The sequence below is a fragment of the Manacus candei genome, unplaced genomic scaffold (genome assembly GCF_025592945.1).
Source record: "Manacus candei isolate 608988 ecotype Guabito, Panama unplaced genomic scaffold, ASM2559294v1 h1tg000014l, whole genome shotgun sequence".
In the NCBI taxonomy this organism is placed as follows: domain Eukaryota; kingdom Metazoa; phylum Chordata; class Aves; order Passeriformes; family Pipridae; genus Manacus; species Manacus candei.
Window position 1 is genome coordinate 40,226,091 of NW_026138062.1, and position 22,450 is coordinate 40,248,540.

Here is a 22,450-nt window from a genome sequence, read left to right on the forward strand (position 1 = left end):
GTCTTGGGAATAACTAGCTTATTTGTTTTGCCTCAGAGGTACACAGGAATTATTAGTTCAGAGGTACATGTATACATCTAACATAGAAAATCACCCACACAGTTGTACAGTATATATTGGCTTGCCTTAAGGTACCTCAACTGCTTTTTGATCACTTCCTGTGATACATAAAACTAGGACACAGTTCAGTAGATGAGAACGAATTATCAGTAGATATATAAACCAAAAGATAGAAACTTATTAAAAAGAAAATATGTTTGCAAATACATAAGTTGTCTAAGATAATTTTTAATCTAAATAAAAGTCCTTTGTTCATTCTGATATATTAAAAACTCTAATCTTGGCAGTAATAGATGAGTAACCTTATGTAACTCAACTTTGCGAACTCAGAGACGGATTTATACAATTTCCTGTTCAAATATACAGAATGTAAAATATTACACAACTAAAGTAATAAAAAAAATTTATATTAATTATCGTTTTTATACCTGTACTCCCAGTATTTTCTATGCCACTACCAATGTTAGTATAATGGTCCAGTTTAGCCATGAGTTCTAATTCTAATTGTTGCAGATTATGGTTTTTTATAGCATTTTCAACATCTTCAGTGAACTGAATTTGTTCTGCCAAGGAAAGAATCTTTGGAAAAAGAAATCCAAGTTATATTTTATAAATACAGAAGACATAAAAAACAACCCATTTTTCAATTAATTTGCAATTGCTTATTATGTCTGATATTTTATATATTTTATTGTATAATTTTTAAACAAAGTTATACCTTTGCTACGCTTTTAAAAACAAATACAGCCATGTTAAAACATGACAAAATTTTGCCAAAACTTGCAATCTAATCCAATACAGCAAGTCCTTCATCTGTTCTAAAGCATGCAGTAGCAAAATTTATAAGTCTCTTTTTCTATTAAATGATATGTCAGATGGAAACCACCACATTGTGGGCATGCTGAGCCCATATTACACACTCTCAGGAGCACCTCTCACTTGTGTCACTGATCTGCTACTACAATACTTTCCATTCTAGTTTCCAGCACTCCACTTATATTCTAACTACTTTACATTCAGTGTAAGAGCCCTGTTTGAGCTATGAAGGTTCAGTCAAACTTGGAACTAGAAAGGTCTGTAACAAAAAATTCCAGCAATTGTGACAATTTGAAGATTGTAACAGTAACTACATTCTGGGAGAGGGAGAGAGCAACGAGAAGTCCTATGAGCGACTGACAGAGAGGATCACTGAGCAAAGGGCCTATGACAGAAAGTGACCACAAAAAATAACAAAATGGGGCTCAAGCAGGGTCACTTCAACACTTTCCATGTCAGCAAGGAAATACCTACAGGGCACCAGTATGGAGAACTCTCAAACCATCTCCAAGAATTCAACATGCTCGGTTCCTCTGAAGTGCCTGTACAGCAGTGCACTCATTATGGGAACAAACATAATGAGTTAGAGATCTGTGTGCAGTTGCAGGGCTCTGATCTTATTGGGAATATGGAGATGTGGTGTAATGACTCCCACAGCTGGAGTGCTGCAATCAGGCAGTACAGGCTCTTTAGGAAGGACAGGCAGGGAACACGAGGAGTTGGAGTTGCCCTTTACATAAGGGAGCAGCTGAAGTGCATGGAGCTCTAGATGGCCCTGCTTGAGCAGGAAGTTGGACCAGCTGACCTCTAGAGGTCCCTTCCCACCACAGCCACTCTGTGTTTCTGTATGATGCTCTCTGCTATTGGTCAAAATCAATAAAAGAATTTCATATTCATTACTGTTCCTGCTTAGGCAGCTAAGCTTCAGAAACTCTTATCTACTTTAATCAGATCCAAAAGGGCTTTTTAATGTTACTAAGTCTTCGCAGCCCTGCATGTAACATTCAATACCAACTAAGATAAAATTTAATAAATAGACAGATGTTAGATCAGGTGCCATGTAAAAGACTTGAATATTTCAAATGTTTACAAAGGAATTATAAGACCACATATCTTTAAGAATTTCTCTATACAATAAATGAGTAAAATGGATTTGTTAAGGGTTATATTCTTTCAAATCCAAATATATGCTTCTTTATGAGATTAAAAAAAAATAACTTCTAAGACTACATAGTGGCATTACTGGATGAACTACTACCTGGGAAGGGAAGAGGGATGGATCAATTGAACCTTGTGATTTTTTTCCAGCATCAACACAGTCAATTAACATTTTTTTCAGGGTCTCCTTCATCTCCAAAGCCAAACTGTTTAGCCACACCTGACAAAGAAATGAAAAAAAACTCAAAAATTACATTACAAATTAATTTCTCAAAGACGCTTGAACCAGACTGGTATGTGATTTTCTTACCTCCACATCATTTGACAGAAGAACTTTATTTCTAAGTGGCACAGTTTCTCCTTCTACAGACTTCATGGCAATTATGTTTTTAAATTCTTTATCAAAGCTCACACTATTAATGCCTAATAATCAGAAAACATCAATAAATTGTCAAAGTCAAACATTAATTCCTTAGTGTCTAGTAGTGGAAAAAAAAGGGAAAAAAAGCCCGCAACATATTATTTAGCTTTGAAGAAGCTTATTTCTAAAAAAGTACATTTCACAAATGAAAATTGATGCATTACCAGCAAAAAGTTTCTTAAGATGAGACTGAATAACCAGGGGATTCGTGGACTGTCCTAAAATTTCTAACAAGTCATCATCACCAATGAAATAGAATCTTGGAAATGCTGAGCGCTTTTCCTATATTAAAACAAAATAAATCAGTTTTGTTGACTTAAATTCAAACTTACTGACATTCTTTATAAAAAATTCTGTTAATGTTGGCTGTACCTCCAAAAACTCATTCAAAGATTTCTGACATCTCTGAAGCTGGTCAAGTATGGTAAGTAGAGTATTTTTTATTCCTGTCCGGGCATTCAGTGATGTTACCCTATTGTCACTCTTGATATCTGACATAATGGATCTTGACAGAAAAAAAAAAGAATAATTAATAAAACCATTATAATTGTAATTTAAATATTATATATTAGTTATGTAAATAAAAAATAACACACAGGGAAGTAATATAAAGAGTTGATATATAACTTTCAGTTTTCAGTATTAATGATGAAATACTGCAGAATTTACATCAATATCCCTCCACTGTAATTTAAAACCAACTGTTTTTTGCTAAAATTTCTCTACTCCAAGCCAAGAAAATTCAGTTCTTGTCTTTTATTTCCTTATAAATCATTTCAACTCAAACCAAGACAGATAAAGGTACATATCTTACTATATGTCTAAAATCTACTCCCTTTTTATCTTTTGACTTGTTCGGATCAGATAAAGCATCTGTCTCTCCCAAAAGTCTATCTGTGTACTTTCTTAGTGAATATAGTGCTTGTCTTCAACATGATTCTTGAAAAAATAATTATATCTCCTCTACTGCTGACAAAACTAATCTTGTATTTGGCTGCCTTGTTTATGATCTTTTATGTTTCATGTGATTCCTTTCTTCACAAGCACCACATTAAATGAAAACATTACCACCTTTATTCAGATATGTCACTCTCGCACATATATAACTACTGAATTACTGTTGTTGACCGTCCTCTCCATACATATTCCAATTGTTCCCATATATTTTCACCATGAAAAAAGTTCTAGACTACACATGTCAAAGATATTAGAAATAAATAAGTCTCACTCCATAACACTAACCTGAAGTTTTCATCAACTCTGTTAAAACGAGCCTGTTCTTTGGGTAGAGCTCCACGACCAAATATCGGTTCCAAATAGACCCATTTCCTTTGAATTTGGTTTAAATTCTGCAGATACTCATCCAAGTCAGCTAGCTTTTTTTCCCAGATGGACACTTTATCTTCAAAACCTTTGTAATATGGAGAGTCCTTAAGAGACTGTAGAAGACAGCGATGATCTCCAACTTGGTTGACTATGTCCTTCCAGTCTTTAATAAGCCTGATAGTCTTGCCTTGGCTGTCTTCATAATCCGTTAACATAAAGACAGCTCCAACTCCCCAGAGTTCAAGCTCACGTAGTGCTTCTCTGATTGTGATTTCACCTTGGGCTCGACAGTTCAAATCCTATTTAAAAGCAAAAATAGATTTCATATGAAACTACAGAGCTTGCAATAAACTTTCCATTCAAAAATATAATGCAAGCTCTACTCCTATAGTAATAGCATTGTATGCACAGAACAACATATACGGCATAACAGAAACCATAAAAAACTATAGTTCCTTTATCTGAAATTATTCATACCTTAAGTTCCATTGCTTTTTCTATAATGGCATCTGTCACTTTCAATAGGTCTCCAAATAACAAGCCCTCCAGTGTAGTGCCTCGGGGAAGACCCAGAAGACGAAAGAGATCCAGCCAATGGTCTGAAGAAAGATGTTCTCCCCTGACATATTTTAGGAGTGGAATTATCATCTATAGAAAAAATGCACATGTGAATCCATCTAGTCTTTATGAAAATTGTACCTCTTTGATTATAGACTGACATGCTATTCGAACAAAAAAAAAATTAAATTTGTAAACTGAGGTACATTTTTTCCAATTCCTGGATTTAAAGTTTAGGATTATAATTCTGAAGAAAACTCATTATTAAATGTGTGTCTATGTAAGCTGCAATGATCTTCCTATTCACTGTATGGAACTAAAAGGTTCTCAAAAGTAAGTGAAATGTGCAAAACAGTATCAGAATATATTTTGTTAAATTTTAACTGATTTTATTGTAAGAAATTAACAATGAGCTAGAGAATGAAGTCCACTACCCACTAATACCACACCATTTTTTGTTTCATAGGCCTTTTTGCAATTCATAGAATCATAGAATTATTTGGGTTGAAAAGGACCTTAAAGATCATTCCAACCCCTCTACCATTGGCAGGGACACCTTCCACTAGACCAGGCTGCTAAAAACCCCATCCAACCTGGCCTTGAACACTTCCAGGGTAATAAGCATCTTACTTTATATTTGTCCACTTCTTTTTGCAACTTTACTGTCATTACAGTATGTTCTTCCATCTTCCTCATTTTGTCATGCCAGTGAAACAAAAATTCTTCAAATAGGTGTGTTTTACTTCTGCATGAAAATCAAAAATAAAAAGGTCATAACAGCACAGTACTACAACCACACATGTATGTCAATTAAAAATAAAGTAACAAAATCATACCTAAAAGTAATCCAGTCTTCTTTGGCTTTTTCCTGAAAACCTTCATAAAACTCTTCATACAGTGCCCAGACTTCTGCACAACTCTTAATATCTTGACTTACAACTTCTGACAATGAGAAGTCAGGCTCTTCCAATTTAAAATGATGGCATTCTTCACTGAATAAAAAGATCATTGTATTATGGATTACATTATTCTACTGTACATTTATGGTTTAAGAAATGGTATCCTACAGAAATAATCATACTTTTTTTAAGAAATGTTATTGGCTTTATTGAAGAACACTGCTGCCAAATCCAATTTCCTTGTAGTCTCCTTCTTGAATAGAAATAATAAAGGAATATGAGGGATAACTCTCCTACACAGTAATATTCTCCCATATTGCCAATTATTTTCCATAAACTGCCATTCATTTTTTTACAAGAAAAGTTAATTAATTTGTTCCTTCAAAAAGAAAACTTGAAAGAAAATAATTTTGAATTGATTTTTTCTTTCTGCTGGGTAAAAAGAATATGCTAATTTTATTTACTATCATTTACTTGCCAAGGTAAGAAGTTAAATAGAAAACTTTGTCCTCTCAAGATCTCTAATAATTTACTAATTATTATTTTTATAATATTTATTTATTAATTATTATTTGTTTACTGAAAGTAGACAGCCATACCAGAAAAATCCTTTCCTTTTGCACAAGTCTACCAGATAGGACACTTACTCAAGAAACAGGAGACGTGAGTTCCTGCCCACTTAAGTTACAAGAGGATCGAGGTCCTTCTTGGACCAATATTATAAACTCTCTCTCAGTGAGAATTTCAGAAGTCAGCATCAAACCTCCTCATGTGAAAGCTTAAGAGACTTCTCAAATTTTTCATTAAAAAAATTCTAGAAAAACTTGGCTTGAGAAATTCATGTTACGTAAAATCAACAAAAAGGACCCTGGAAAGCTAATGAAAAACAGGTATTACAAATTAAATTCCTTATATTAACTGTTGTGATAAAAATTAGTTAACATTTTCTGAGTTACTATTGCTGCAAAAGATCCATACATTAGTGAATAAGATATACAGGGAAGTAAATATACATACATGAGTTTTTCTTTCACAGTTTCAAGTTCATCAAATTCTTTTTTTTTTTCCTTTATGATCTGAGCACTTTTCTCAAGTACATCCTGATCCCCCGTTTCAATGACATCATCACTTGGCTTTAGCTGATCCCAGCGTGCTTTAAATTTTTCCAGGTCTTGAAGATACATATTAATACGTGAAATCACATTTCCTTTCATCATTTCAATCTGTAAAGCAAGAGGTAAAATTACATTCCTTCAATGGTTTGTATCTACAACAATGATCAAAACCAAAATATCAACTTCAAAACTAGGTAACTACAATATGATCAAAAATCAAACTCAAAAAACTTCTTGTATAATTCCCCAAGAAACAGTCCAACTCTATTCTCCTGGTTTTGTGGGTTTTTTTAAAGGGGTACTATTTTTTTTATTATGCTGGTATTTGAGACCTATTTATTCAGCTATGCTATCTATCTAGCCTGCACATTATAGTAGATAGAAAAATTGCTATATTTGTATGGCATACGGATATCCTCAGTAGAACTCCAAATGAGTTCAGCAATTTGCCTATAGACTGGAATTACAGGACTGTGCATAGTTTAGCAAAGTTATGTGAAAAGAAAAAAAACAGCTCCAGTACTAAAAGCATGATAAAGTAATGAAAACGCTATCTTTAAGTGTTATCCTGTTGCCTTCAGTTAACCATTGCATTTATTAAGTCATTTCTGTTACGAGACAGTTGTTTTGAGACAAAAGTACAACATTGCAACATTCATTTCAGCATCAATTCAGCAGAAGTTTCACCTAGTTGCTGCTTAAGAGTTTAATTATTCTTCCTTTGAAAGCTCTCCCTCAACCCAGTAACACTGGTTTTAACACTGAATTGAGAATATTTACAGATTTAACCTAAGAAAAAAAGTATTTTTCCAGACTTATTCAAAATAATTTCAACATTTTCAGGTAAAATGTTAATCTTTCATTGTTACCTGTTCTGCAATCATAAGCTGGTGGCTTTCCATCATTAATTCAAATTTATCCCATGTAGCTCTTAGGCTACTGATAGTGTTCAAACCTGCACCAGCCACAGTTCGCAGAAGTTTGTTTTTATCTTCAGCCTCTTGAAATAGGAGAAAAATCTAAAATCAGAAAGATTAAAAATAAATGTGTATGCAAAAATTCAGCAAATCCTGTTTATCTAAACTATAAGCAAATATATATGAATCACCATGTAAGCACAGATAATAAGATTATATACAGCTGCTTTTTTAATACTGCTTATAGAATAACATTAAAACATTGGAAGAGTAGTATCTGATTTACTTAGAGAAATTCTAAATCTTGATCCTGCCATGAGATATAAAGAAGTGAATGATAACTATGAAACAGATAAGTTTCCTTATACATTGCACAGATGACTCAATCAAATTGGAGAACAGCAGCAAAGCAACAGAATTCTATAAACATGTTTATGTGTGTGCTGGGTCTGGCTGAGATGGAGTTAATTTTTTTCATGGTAGCTGCTATGGGGCCATGTTTTCGACTTTTGTTGAAAATGATATGGTAGTACAGGGATGTTTTAGTTACTGTTGAGCAGGGCTTGCACAGAGTCAAGGTCTTTCCTGCTCCTCACCCCATCTACCAATCTATGGGCAGGGGGAGTACAAGGAGTTGGGAAGGGACACAGCCAGGACACAGCTAAGCCCAACTGACCCAAGGGATATTCAAGACCACAGGGCATTGGGTTCAATATAGAAAGCTGGAGGAAAAAGAAGGAAGGGGATGAGAGGGGGGGCATTCAGAGTGATGGCATTTGTTTTTCCAAGTTGCTGTAACACATGATAGAGCCCTGCTTTTCTGGAGATGGCTGAACATATGCCTGCCCACGGAAAGTGGTGAATGAATTTCTTGTTTTGCTTTGATTTTGCACTGTTTTTGCTTTACCTATTTAACTGTCTTTATCTCAATCCATGAAATACAACCAGGCAGAGATATTCCATGCCATATAATACTGCCCTTTTCCTTCCTTCCTTCCTTCCGTCCTTCCTTCCCTCCCTCCCTCCTTCCTTCTCTCCCTCCTTCCTTTTTTTTCTCTTATACTCATATAAAAGAGTACTGGTTTTTGTGACCTGATAATGCAGAAAAAAAAGTTCATCTTTTTTTCCCCACATATTAAGAGCCGACAAAATTTGAAAGAGAAACCAAACCAACTCTTTTAAACTATGCAAGCCAGAAGAGTCATCTGAGATACACACAGTTCTACACATTTACCAAAATGTCTGCTATGTACGTTTTCCTTTAAAAATTAAGAGATAAGCGGCACTAATGCTAAGAAGCAATTCTCTTCAACATCCAAAAACTCTCCCAGAGTTCCTACAAAATGTAAATAATTACACCCAGCAGCTGACTTCATCATTGGGACTTGATTCAGTTCCTCACAAACACATGTTTCGGGCCATCTGAGATGTTCTAGGGCACTTGCATGGCCTCCAGTTGCAACTATGGAAAGGTAGAGGCCTCACAGAACTCCTCTGTTATGTCTGCCAGCCTTGTGAGGATGTTGGAAATGCATCTCAGTAACTCTAGAACTGCACTTTTGGGCAACTGGACTAGACTTCTGCTGAGTATATTAACAGCGCACGCACTGCAGACACCTGCACGTACAGACCTAAACTCAAATGTACTCATTTAGAACTGAATCTTTCAAAGTGTAAATATTGTCCAGTTGGGAAGAGTTAATATGGGTTTTGCAGAATTCCACAATTTTGTAGAACTGGAGTTCTTTAAGGACATCAGTAAGGGTATGGATGAAGGAAAATTAAATCATATATTCCAAATTAAATCATATATTTCCAAAAAGCTTTTAACACAAACCCTCACCTAAGGCATTTAAGGAAAACTGATAACCTTGATAAAAGAACAAAGGGCCTTGCACAGATAATTAATAGGGTAAAAGACAGAGAACAGCATTAGGAGGAGACAGCTAGTTCCTGCAATGGGAAAACGTCACCCACAGAATTCTGTAGGTACCTGTGCTGGACTGCTTGAGGTGTTTTATAAAAGAGTTGGAAAAGGAGACCAACCTGTGACATGATAAAGTTTACTGATGATATTATGTCACTTCAAGCATTAAAATACTTCACCTGTGAAGTACTGCAGAATGAACTTAAAAGAAATAGGGGCTAATGATACCAGTGACAAAAACTCAGGAAGACAGCCATGAAGTGATGTAAACATGAAAAAATAAATTTTACATGTACAAGTTGAGTTCTAAGCTAACAACTGAACTTCAGGTTTGATATCTTGGGGTTATGACAACTAATTTTAAAAAAATGTCAGCTTAATCTAAGCAGGAGAAAGCAAATCAAATGTTAGGAGTCACAGGAGTCAAAAAAATAATAAAAGAGGTAATATTTCTATTTCATCATATAAATCCATGGTTTATTCATATCTTAAACATTGAAAAAATTCTGTTGGTCCCACAGAAAAGTGAAACAGAAAGAAAGGACTTACCAAAAGGCAACAAGGATGATCAAAGTTATGTGTGGGTTTATGCATAAGAAAAGCTTAGGTAAACTAACACTCTTCAATCTAGAAGAGACACAGCTGATACCAGACACAAAAAAGAAGAATACAATCATGTGTCATGAAAAGGTCCATATCTCTCCAATATAAGACATAAATGGTATGAAGTTAGCAAATGGCAGGTGAAAAAAATATAAAAGAAAGGGTCCTTCATGTAATGGGTAATTGATCTACATTTTACCAGAGTATATTTTGGATGTCAAACATGTATTTGCAATCAAGAGAAGATGAGGTAAGGCTGTCAAGAAGAAATCACTGAGTGTTACTATATGTTTAGGAACCACATAAAACTCAAAAAGGTTCTGGTTGGAGGTTAGAAGTAAGGACAAGTATCAGATACTCTGTCCCGATTTTATATTTTCCCATAGGTAAGCCACTCTACTGCTGGACACAAATTACTGTGCTACATGGACTACTGCCTTGCCCCTGCATGGCCACTGCATGGTCTATACTAGTTATTATTCAATGTAAGTTTTCATACTAGAAAGTAATTGCATTTTTTATAGCTGTTGTTCTAGATATGATAAAATGGTATCTTACCCCTTCTTTTCGTTCATGTAGGCTTAAATATTTTAAATTGTCTTCTGCTATTTCCTCTACAGTCTGGGGCCTAATCACTAATGTTTCCATGGCATCGGTGAGAAATGAAGAAACATCACAAAGGTGAGCTACATAATGGTGGAAAACAAAGTTATCATGGAGAAAATATTGGTAGTTTTAAATATCCAAGTCAGACAAATGCACAATCATATAACATTGTCATAAGTATGCAAAGTATTTGCTTAAAAAATTGCAGACTCCAATCTTACATACTACCTCAACAAAAATTGCACATTTGTGTTTACACATAGTTTTTTAAATGTAAACCACTGCACTCAATGTATGATTTAGGCCATAAGTATCAGAGCCCCTTCTGAACATTAAACATAAATACATAAGGTATTTGTTTATATACTTTCAAAAGCTGTATAGGTCTTTTTTTGGGTAAACAGAAACAGACGTTAAAATTGCCTTTGAGTTCTTCAGGGGGTTATTGGGGTTTTTTTTTGGTTTTGGTTAGGTTCTTTTAAAGAAGGTAAATAACTAAAGCCACCTTGCTTTACATATTGAAAAGACTCAAAAACAAAAGCTTGATTAAGCTATAATGTTCTGTTTTCCTACCAAGGTAGATCTTTTTTGATACTGAGAAGGAAGCTGTACATTTCTGCATAACCCCTGTTCTGTATTTCCTGTGATGATTGTTAGCTTTAAAGCACAAAGCATGGTTATTTCTCATCATCTACACATTATTCCATTTTGTCCTACTCCTCAAGATATAGATAGACAACCCGAAATTAGGGAAATGTTTTACATTCTTTAACACTCTGTGTTTTGACAGTCTAAGTGACAAGTAACTCTATGAAATAAGTCTACGTTATTCAAGACTCTTCATGAAGCATTTCAGTTTGTAAAAGAAAAATCTAGTATTTTTAATTACAACATTTTATGATGTCTCCTCAAGCACCTAAGTAACTTTCCTCTCTCAAACATCAAATAAATTTTCCTCTCTGAAACAACAAAGAAATATTCCTTCAGATAAAATAAACACGCAAAATAACGTTCACATGTATTCTTTTACATCTGGAAGAGATGCGGCCTAAGCAAGTGAACAGGAAAGACACACATGGACATCAAAGGGTCTTAGGTTAGGCTTGTAGTGAAAAAGTAATGTTGAGGAGCACACAGTAGTAACAGATTAATTTCTCTGCACTGTGATTTCTGCAGCTCACTGTGTCTGAGAGTAAAATATTTCTTTAAAAGAGTATTTACATTAACACAAATGTCCCCAAGTACAATAGAAACAAACCCAAAAATACTATCATTGAAGTTATTTACCTTGAATACATTTCCTCAAAGAAATGACTAGAACATCATACAACTTCTGGATGAAATCATCAATTACAGTTTTGACAGGGTTGCAATTGACAGTTAAACAATCTATCCTGACAGTGCTTCAAGAAAAAAAAGACAGCAAATATTCAGTAGCATACCTAAATGTCAGTCTGTCTAAGATCTATGCGCATCTATAGTTTACCCTCATTTTTTTGCCTAATAAAAAATTTGCCTCATAATTCTACAACTAAAAGTCATAGCTTATTGGGAAAATTACTCATACTATTGAAATATTTACACCAATTATGCACATATATGCAGTTTTATGGGGACTGAGGTCCAATGCTCTGCTTCTCTAAATATAACCAGCGCCACAAAATTCAAAAAGGCTATTACCATAATCAAAAGAAAAATACTATCATTATTTGTACATTTATGTCTTTAAATCTCAAATTTCCATTAGTTTACTAACCCTGCCTTCAATAGTCCTAAGAACAGAAGAAAAGTCATAGTGAGTCATTTTAAGGCCCCACATCTAATATCTCACAGTGACCACAAGTAGATGCCTAAAGAACACTAAGAAAAAGTCTACCTTATTTGATACTTTCCAGAGTATCCTCCCTCATACCAATATTTTCAACTCATAGTACTTCTTAGCAACACGTTGCTTCTGGCTATAAGACATATCAGCCAGTTAGTTTCTCTTCTATTTATCTCAGCCTGTCCAGACTGACGAGATCTTTACTACTCAGAATATCACTTAGCCAACAAGTTCTACTAGTCCATTCTCCAGAATGAAATGTCACCTCTTTTTCCTTGTTCTGAAAACAACTCCTTCTAGTTTCACTTAAGAACTCTAACCATATAGCACAGTAAGTTCCATGGGAATATATGTAAGAATAAAAGCCTACACTAGCATGTTTTAAATTGTAAGTTATAAGAGGTAATCAAATGTTTCAATACAGGAATTATTTCATGTATAAACATTCACTGTGTCGTTTGCTAACTGCCATACATATTTCTCATGTACAGGACTTAGCTAAAAGATTTTTAAAAATATCACACTTTGTAATATTTAAGAATCAGCCCTGAATTTTGATGGAGTTTCCCATCATATCAGACAAAATAATTAAAAGTTTTCAGAGAAGACTGAACAGATAAAAGACAGTAAGTGTCTAAAAGTAAAATGGAAAAATGAAAACCTAAACATTCAAAAAGTACATCAATATTTTAAAAACTCTAGAAGTTCTATCTATATCTCCACGTAAAGAGAAAATCTCTATTTTACTACTACCTTTAAAGTATCTGATAGAATACAGTGTTCAAACAAAAGAATAGAGTTACACTATACCTTGGAAGACGTTCTGCTTCTTTCCCTCTCACTTTTAATGCCTTAAAGTTTTTTTCCCAGTCCTGCTTGCTAAAAAGATGCGTCTTCACCAAAGATTCCATATCTACTTGGCCAATTACGATCCATTCCTTCCCAACATCATTTTTCATTTCATGGAAAAGAAATATTTTCCAGAATAAAAAAAAAATGTTTCTCAATAATATTAAAATGTTTTCAAGCAACATTCTCTTTAACCTTAGTGCCCCTTCAATTACCTAGAGATTCTCTTCGCGCAAAAATCAGGAAATACAAAATGGTTTTACATATTCAAACATTTCAGGATAATCAAAACAGCAGGACTGAAAAGACAGCTATAATACACAGGTTTCGATGGGAACTGTACATATATTTCAAGGTAGGCATATGCTTAAGTGGTTGACTAACATGGGTCAACTTACTAAGGTTTTGCTTATATGCCTTGCAGAAAAGGACAATAATGCACACGTCAATGCTCAATTATTTCTAGGGTGTCCGAAGCATACACGAATACAAATCTAAGATTAAAAAAGTATGAGTCAGTCCAATACTGAAAATACCTTGAATTGATTAGAAACGTCTGTCAGCCTTCTGAACAAATCTTCTGCTTTACTGAAAGCAGTCAGAAATCCATTTGCATTTCTTTCAGTCATAACAGTGAATATAGATTCATCATCTGCTTCACTTACTCCCCTAAACTGATTTGGAATAGAGATGAATCTCTTCATTTCTCTATAATATCTAGCTCGTACTTCTTCGAAAGGAGGTCTGAATTGCAACCGGCCTTGTCTAAGAAGTGAAACAGATAATGAAAAATTAATATTTTAATGTAACCTGAGCCTAAATACTTTCTTATAAGGCAAAAAAAAAAAATCTTACTTGAATGTTAGATCAATATTTATCTCTGGTAAATTCTCATTGAGTGCTTCTAAGCCCATTTGATACTGATGCTCCAGAGCTTTGTAAAGTTGATGATTCCAGTGTTGTCTCCAAGCTTTCATATCATTCGATTTGAAACCCTAAAATTTAACAATGTTAATTTTTTATTTTATTTTATTTCTCAAACCACAATTATAAGCTGAAACTGCACACAGTACAATGTCTGAAGACTAGGACCTCAGTAAAGTTCACTGAAGTATCACACCACTGGAACAGACTTCCCAGGGAAGTGGTCATGGCACCAAGCCTGTCAGAGTTTAAGGATCATCTGGACAACATACTTAAGTCATATGGTTTAGTTTTGGGTAGCCCTGTGAAGAGCAGAGGGTTGGACTCAATGGTCCTTGTGGGACCTTTCTAACTCAAGATATTCTTTGGTAATGTGACCAGTTTGAACATTAGGAAGATCTAGAGTTATTGCATTTATTTCAAATTAATATAGGAATAACAAAAAAAAAACACAAATCAATGAGTCTCTATGGCAGTTCAGTATAAGAACTTCACTGAGGTTTACTATAAGATTCTTCAAGGTTACTCTAAAATGCACAGGACTCAGCTAGAAATAAGATAAAGAGTTGGTTGAATGAGAGATTTAAACCTATATTACAATGTAAGCTACCTTTTAAACAGTATTTAAAAAAAATTTTGTGTGTTTACACAGACCAATGTTAACTACAAAGTTAGCAAAGATTTTATCTAAAAGAATTCAGACTTTCGTTAGAATCTGCTACACTGCACTGTAAGAAAGTGTAAATCTCTATCTATCAAGTCTGTAAATGGTCTCTTACAAGTAGTCCAGGGATTTTTAAAAGGACAACATAAGCTAGAGAAGAAATTAGAAGCTTCTTCCAGTTTAACAGGTTCTCTTGTTTAATTGAATAGTGATTTAGATAGGGCTTTCGAGGCAGTCAAGGGCTGCTGCAGAAAGTTACACACTTAAGGCCTGCCCTACAATTCAAGGCTGCCCAGAGGAACTCTTCCAACAGAAAGATTCTACAGATTAAGAAAATCTGAAATTGTCTCAATTAAGCCTTCAGACAATCATAAATAGGGTTTAAGAAATATGTAAAATCTTGATGACAACAGGAGTAAGGCTATACCATCTTGTAATTTTTGGACGGTGAAAAAGATATATTTGGTTAAGTTTTATAACTTCAGTCAAAAATATTTACAAAGTCGATAATATAGTTTTGTTAATTTTCCATCTAAAAAAATTCTGTAATACGAAAACAATTTTCAAACAGATCCTGAGGCAAATATAGATTATTTTCGTAAAATAAAAATCTGCAAACTAAACTTCAAAAGAAATTACAAACTAAAAGTGGAATCAATACACTTATTTATTTTTCTTATTATCCTTAGAAAATGAAAACAAAATTATAAGTAAAATACTGTAGAGATACTGCATTTATTTGACTGGCAAATACCAACTGGGTTTGCATTAGAAAGGTTAAGAACAACACATCCATCTAAGAATACAGTTCTTTGATTGCTGAAGGCTATAGGAAAAATTAAACTGACTGGAATAATACCTCAAAATAGATTAGGTGATGTAATATTACCTACCTACTTAAACATTCTTAAACAAAATCTTTATCATCTTAATGATATTAAAGGTCTTTTGCTACTCAAATGATTCTGTGATTCTACTCTAAAAGTTGACAGTTGATAAGTGAACAAAAAAAAAACTTATCTTTTTCATTATTTCAGGTAGAAATGCATTTTAATTCTAAATTTTATACATTTGTTCTATTCTATCCAGGGATCACTCATATCTGTACCAATTTCTTTGTTTTACTTTGCATTAATGGCTCAGACATAACTGATCTACATTATCTAAGGTTTTTCCATTTCTTCATCTAACACATGTCATTGACCAAAAGTTCTCCTATGACTAGTGTGAGATCAAAAAGATTGCCTTCCTCCTCCTCATCTGAGATTTTACCTCACACCTGACATTAACCAGTACACAGTTGGTTTTCCTGACCCAGCTAGTAACTCCTTAATTAAAATTAATTCAATCATGCCATGTTTGAGTCTTTAATTTTGATTACTGTTGAAAAGTCAAATGTTCACAGTTTGCAGTGTGGTAATGAAACCCTGCCTGTGACTCGAGGCTGGCAAAACCAGTTCTGAGTTCCTGGAGTCCATCCTTCCAACGCTGCTGCTGCCGAAGTAGATCAATATTCATAAGCGATATAACCTGTTAAAAGAATTTTAAGGAATAATAAACATACTCATCACCATGTAAATGAAAGAAAGGGTTAGGTAAGCTATAAGAGACACAATTTCCATTTCATATGGAAAATGTACCTTTTCAATGAAGTTTGTGTGCCACTTCCTTAGTTTTCTATTTTCAGTGGAAAGCCGTTCAGCAGCAGCTTGAAGTTTTTGGATATAAGCTTCCAGTTCTCTGGGATTATCCCATGTTATTTGAGCTTTTCCTCCAGGACCAGATTTTGAATGCTTTAAAAACATACAAACTTTGTCAGATTTATTGACAAATATAGTCTACCAGCTAGTATACAGGAAGTGATAATATGCGAAAGTAAAAAATGGAGGACCTTCCTTTCCCTAACTGCATTAGAGACAAAATAATCTGGCAAATCACAGACATGTAGGCATAGCATTATAGCTACATCAATGCACTGGGGCAGGATTAATGACAGACTCTTAACAGAGTTTGAAATAAATTATGTTGAGACTTCTGCCCCACAAACATAAGCAGACAGCTCAAGATGAAAGGAAATCTTAAATTTCTCTCTCTTTGTTCTGCACAGACCAAAACCAAAAATGTGACACTAATAATTGCTAATCAACTTCATCTGTTTATCATTAAATACTTTTTTTTTAAATTACAGTGTAAAACTTCACATAAGCAGATTTGGGAAGTTTCATTTCTCTGGGCTTTTTATCAAGGTTCTGGTGATTTTATGCAGTAGAAAATCAGAAGACAAAAGCATCTGAAGTTCCAGAGCTAGATCTATTCCTAAAAGATGCAGGGTAGAAATCACATTACATAGGAGAGAGTATGTTGTGGTTTTGAACACCTGTGCACCATCACTATCTTAGGGGTTGCACACTGAAAGAATCTGTAGCATAATCTATAATCAGCTAAAGCAAAACTTAACAGTTTGGGAACTTTTTCCAGGACACTTTTGAATCTACAGTTTGGTTTGCAGTCTTCACCATTTTTTATGAACTAATCCCAACACAAGCATCCCTTCTACTCCCAGCCCCAGTTCTTATAATCTGTCTTGCAAAACGTTTCTCAGGAGTGAGTTTCCAATTGTTCCTGTAATGCTCGCTCCGGCAGCACCGTTCTCCAATACAGAGTTTATGGGCATGTTATAATTCATGAGCCATTCTCACATTGTAAGAGCATTAGAACAGGCTGGAGTGCTTGAAACTGAGAAAAACCAGTAAACTGAAATTCATTATAGACATGCTTCTCCAGACATAAAATAGAGATATGTTGTTAAAAAAAATGTGGATTGTAGTAATGTTCATATTGTCCCTCCAAAGCAGAAAAATTAAAATAAAGTCCTCCAAATTGACCCAAATTCCTTAAAAGAACCTAAGGGCAGTGAACTTCCTAGCAAAAAAGAAAAGAAAAGAAACACTATTCTCAGAGCAACTATATTATTTCTGAATAGCAACCCACTGTAACAAACTGCATGTATAAGTCAATAATCAGATAGATGCACAGATTCTTTGTTCTTAGCCTAAAACAGAAACTAGCTGGCTACTTCTAACCTGCTCAAAACACAAATTAGAGATATTCAAGAGAATTACAAAATCCAGAGAGGTTTAATAATAGACAAAACAGTGAAACCATTCCTTAATACTAATTTATCTCCAGAATAAAGCATATGCCAATCTTATTAAGCAGATCAAAATAATATTATTTACAACAGCTAACACAGGAGTTATGTTACCAACTATTGAGGAATTGACCATATCATAGTTCAGATGCAATTCAAACACTAAAAATAATTCCTGAGAGAGTATATTATGCTAATATCCAAGTTAAAAAGGAGTAAGCAGTTGTTTAAATGAAAATATATATTTAAAAAAGGCCAAATGATTTCAATAAACATTAATTAAATAGGTGGTGTTGCTTGGATGGGAAGGCTACAGTTAAAAAGTCCAGCAATAAACGCAGAAAAAAGCGGCACATAATAAGAACAGATACCATTGAAATTAAAAATACAAAAAGAGGATAATTCTTTCACCTTAATTATCTGTTCAAATGCTAGAGCAGACTGTAACATCATTGGCTTCTGACTCTTAATCATTTGTTGATCAATAGAATTATAAAAATGTGCCACCTGTAAAAATAGAGATTAAATGTACAAGAACAGATAAAAATATTTATATGCAAATAATTGTAACCCAGAACATTCCTGAAAATATTGCCCAATCAATCTCATTAAGAAATGAGAACTAACTACACAAGTAAAATTTTTAGAAATATATACATATAATGCTAATGTGGTTCTATCTTCTTCTAGTAATGAATTCTAATAGAAAAAAGGCCGCTTCTTACACATCTGAGGTGATTATGCTTCACCCTAAGTGAAATAGGTTCAGTCTCTGATTTGTTATAAGTGAATTAGTTCCATTATTTTATGCAAATGTTGGCATCTAGTGCCATTTCAGAGACCTTCACGTATCAATGACATCCGCCAGGATATGACACGAGCTAAAAATATCTGTTTACTTCCAGATGGACAGCTGGAGTAAGAGGTATACCCTACAACTTGCTTTAGTTGTCCACACATAAACATTTAGTGCCTTTTGACATAAGTAAGGTTTCTACTTGGGCATCTGTAAGTGATCCAGATGTGTGGGTATCTTGCAGGTCTTATGTCATCTCTGCCTTAGCTGTACGGGTATCTCAGCTATCAATGACACCTCATGTGAATAAAAACTTTCGTAGCATTGAATGCAATCAAAAAAATACACCACCCACTCCCCCCAAAAAACCTACACATATTTCCATTAAAATACTTATTAACATATTTTCAGTTGAAAACTAGCAATGGTGAGGACGAGTTGCTTCATTTTATGACATTTTCCTTTCAGTCACAATAATCAAAAACTGAGACTAAAATCAGGTGATCAATTAATTACTTGTCTTATTCTTGTATATTCATGCAGTAACTTCACACAGTTTTAATACTATATTTCAAAAGAAGATACATTCTGAAATAGTAAAGCATTTCTTTATTTTTGTTTTCTTTTATGGACTTAGCTAATTTGTTCAAGAAACCACAAAGACAGAAAAGACAGCAGCCTAGAAAAATTCCACAAACTAAAGCTGGGAAGTCAGAACACGAAGTTATTAATTTAATCTTATACCTGTTTAAGGATGACTGCCTGCTTGCAGAACTTTTGTGCAGTGTTTGCAACATGCTGTATTTTAGTTGGTATAGCAAATCCAAGTGCTGATAGCTGACGTACTTCTCTTAAGAGAGTCACCAAACGATCAGAATAAAGTATATTCAATGTTCCAGAAATGTGATCCAACTCCATCACAGGGCTATTAGCTTGGATACTGAACCAAAATAAAGCAGATTACTGAATGTAATGTGATATTTATCCATTCTTAGATGCATTTTAACATAATAAACTATTCTAAAAAGCTTGATGTCACCCTATTATGTTTTTCTACATTTATTAACATTTTAATTTACTCAGAATTTTTTCCAGTAACCTTTCTTTTAATTCAAAGCCAATGAAGACAATAAGAAATTAACAATGCCTATTGGATTTGCTTACAAAGTCCTTCTGTTTTGTGACAATAGTGAACGTGTAGCTCACAGCTAGACAGTATTTCTCAAATACACTGTATCCATCATAATCTCTCAAGCAGGCACTTTACAGGCCCCAGTCTTCAGCGTTACAAAGGGAGAAAAATAATCTGAGGGAATCAGTCCAAGAACTAGGACTTGTATCAGTAAAGCACTTTGATATATGCAACCAAATACTAATAAGAACATCAGCCTGTCTTCAGATTTTACTTCATTTTTTTTTCTACTTTAGTAATGCTTCTACTACCATCCTTCAAGGCTTCTTTCATAAAAACTTCAGCTTTACTCATTTTTACTTTTTTTCTCATCTTTTTTCTAGTTTCCATATCCATTGTATTCCCCTTTTTTAGTGAGCTACCTCTTTTCTTGTCCTTTTAATCACATGACATCTTTTAAAATATCACAGTAACAAAATTTCATGGTACTAATAAAATTAGATGGCTCCATTATATTGGAGTTTATATATAATTATATTAGAGTGATGAATCTGGTTATTTGCCATACTTGAGCATTTTTCGCAAAATAAAAGTTTTCACATAAGTATCAACTCCTTATCCTCTGAAACTGTAGACAAACTCTTTCCAAACGAAGTTTGCAACACAAGAGATTCACACAGAAGCTATGTGGCCAATAAACTAAAACAAAAATTGGTAAAATATATTTTAATATCCCATAAATAAATGTCATTATTTTGGGGAACATAATTCATGAAGTTTAAACAGATTTGCTTACTCTTCTTTAATCTGTCCTATTTAGACTGCAGAATTTCTTGTGAATAACAATTAAGTTGTTACTCTACATGTGTCATCTGTATATCACAGCTATTCTCTAATCTCATCTGGTTTCTATATATAATCACTATATGGATTACAGTGGATAACAAGTAATAACAGCAAGCAAACAAAACATGTCTTTCATTCCAGATGCTAACAGAAACTGCAAGATTTGTTATTAACACTGTCCTTTATACTTCACCTTACCAACCAAGACTGGCAGGATGATGAAATTGTCATAAATTCTTCTATTCTGTTTTTCCATTCATTCTCAATTCTGTATTTTTTTTAATCTCCTTTGTTGAGTTCTAATGAATTACACCACACTACAGATTTCATATTTAATAAACATAATTTATTTAATAAACATTATTTAAACAAGAATGTATTTACCAAAGTCCTGACTTGGAATTTGATAATTCTGACTGGATATTCCTAGACCAGTCATCAAATTGCTCTTGTTCATACACTTTTAACTGTTCCAGAAAAGAATCTGCACTTTGATGAAAAGTTTGAAATCCAGATAAGTCAGACAGAAGGGCCTCTGCCAGCTTGATAGCATCATCCACCTTAAACACAACCGCAGAGAAAAGAAGCTTAACTTCCCAGTATTTGATCAGAAAAGATAAATCACCACAATAAAAATCACTATTACAAAACATCCAAGTGGGATGAAAAACCGATTAAAATTGAAAAAAGAAGTGAATCCTGACTTGTGTCCCAGATGTTCAAATTCTCATTACAGTAAACTGGGTCTGAATAACTTGTCCACCGCAGGTGTCTACCACTATTAAGACACCTCAGAGTATCCCACCTGGTCTTCAGTTAATACTCCATAAAGGTACAGATCTCCCATGAGTCCATTGTATCTAAAAGGTCCATGACAGTACTCAAAGGTATTTGAAACAGAGTTTCACATCTTTGTGTGGACAAATTAATCAAAATCCCAGTCAATACAATCAGTGGAGATTTGAGAGCAACTTAAAAATTTAGCACAACTTACATCAGACATAAAAGTGATACATGTAAACTAAGCTAAGTCTTTGGTAGACTAAGCAGAAGAAATAAACCTGAGCTGCTGATGTTCTCTTTGCAAGGGACATAACAAAGTAACACCTTTAATGCCTCCATCCCTTGTCATGTTCAGCTGAAGATTTCTGCAAATCACAGGTAAATGACAAAAAAATGGGGTAATAGTACTGCGTTAATAGTTATTCTGGGATAAATAACTTCTGTTCTCATTAAAATCTATAGTTATTGTAGATGGCACTTCGGTTCACAAAAAGCATTTTGCTTTTCATGGGTCAATGCTTTCCAAAAAATATTCAAAGTTTCCAACTAAAGTGTAAATACAAACTAACAAAACCAACATAAGTCGGTCAAATATGTTTTAAACACAATCTGTTGTAAAAGAACACTGAATTGTACATTTACTTTTACTGTAAAGTAAAAGTTTTACTGTCCATGTAGTAAATTTCCCAGCAGGCGCAAACTCAAAATGCACTACTAAGAAATCCCTTCAATTTCAAGAGGACAATACACAGGTTGGTAACAACAAGTGAGAATTATGATGTCAGAATCTGGCTACCTATGAATCCTAAATACAATTTAAAAATGCAAACAGGAAGGTAAAATTGAACAAAAATTCATCCTCTCTGAGGTTTTTTTTGGTTAGTTGGTTTTGGGTTTGGGGTTTTTGGGGGTTTTTGGGTTTTTTTGGTTGGTTTGTTTGTGGGGGTTTTTGTTGTTGGGCTTTTTTTAAAAAAAAAAATTAAGTCATAAAAGCAGGCAGCTCAGTTTATTATAAAAAGACTGTCCTCTGGGTCTATTAATAAAATTCAACTTAGCAAGTAGCACCATTGAGAA

The 22,450-nt window shown here is 33.9% G+C and overlaps 1 protein-coding gene across 4 annotated transcripts in view; it reads right to left on the reverse strand.

Moving 5' to 3' along the window:
- Window positions 1-22,450, reverse strand: part of DYNC2H1 (dynein cytoplasmic 2 heavy chain 1) — a 169,766-nt gene that overhangs the window by 139,831 nt on the left and 7,485 nt on the right. For all 4 annotated transcript variants that reach the window (XM_051779783.1, XM_051779782.1, XM_051779784.1 and 1 more), the window contains exons 11-31: window positions 20,978-21,153; window positions 19,360-19,555; window positions 18,231-18,326; window positions 16,309-16,461; window positions 16,100-16,198; window positions 13,936-14,075; window positions 13,617-13,845; window positions 13,042-13,169; window positions 11,694-11,809; window positions 10,359-10,486; window positions 7,223-7,372; window positions 6,256-6,461; window positions 5,176-5,331; window positions 4,970-5,084; window positions 4,259-4,429; window positions 3,698-4,080; window positions 2,828-2,960; window positions 2,620-2,737; window positions 2,345-2,457; window positions 2,135-2,254; window positions 489-639 (exon numbers count right to left, since the gene is read on the reverse strand). In XM_051779783.1, the coding sequence (XP_051635743.1) occupies window positions 489-639; window positions 2,135-2,254; window positions 2,345-2,457; window positions 2,620-2,737; window positions 2,828-2,960; window positions 3,698-4,080; window positions 4,259-4,429; window positions 4,970-5,084; window positions 5,176-5,331; window positions 6,256-6,461; window positions 7,223-7,372; window positions 10,359-10,486; window positions 11,694-11,809; window positions 13,042-13,169; window positions 13,617-13,845; window positions 13,936-14,075; window positions 16,100-16,198; window positions 16,309-16,461; window positions 18,231-18,326; window positions 19,360-19,555; window positions 20,978-21,153 (3,277 nt within the window). The remainder of the gene's footprint in view (window positions 1-488; window positions 640-2,134; window positions 2,255-2,344; window positions 2,458-2,619; window positions 2,738-2,827; window positions 2,961-3,697; window positions 4,081-4,258; window positions 4,430-4,969; window positions 5,085-5,175; window positions 5,332-6,255; window positions 6,462-7,222; window positions 7,373-10,358; window positions 10,487-11,693; window positions 11,810-13,041; window positions 13,170-13,616; window positions 13,846-13,935; window positions 14,076-16,099; window positions 16,199-16,308; window positions 16,462-18,230; window positions 18,327-19,359; window positions 19,556-20,977; window positions 21,154-22,450) is intronic.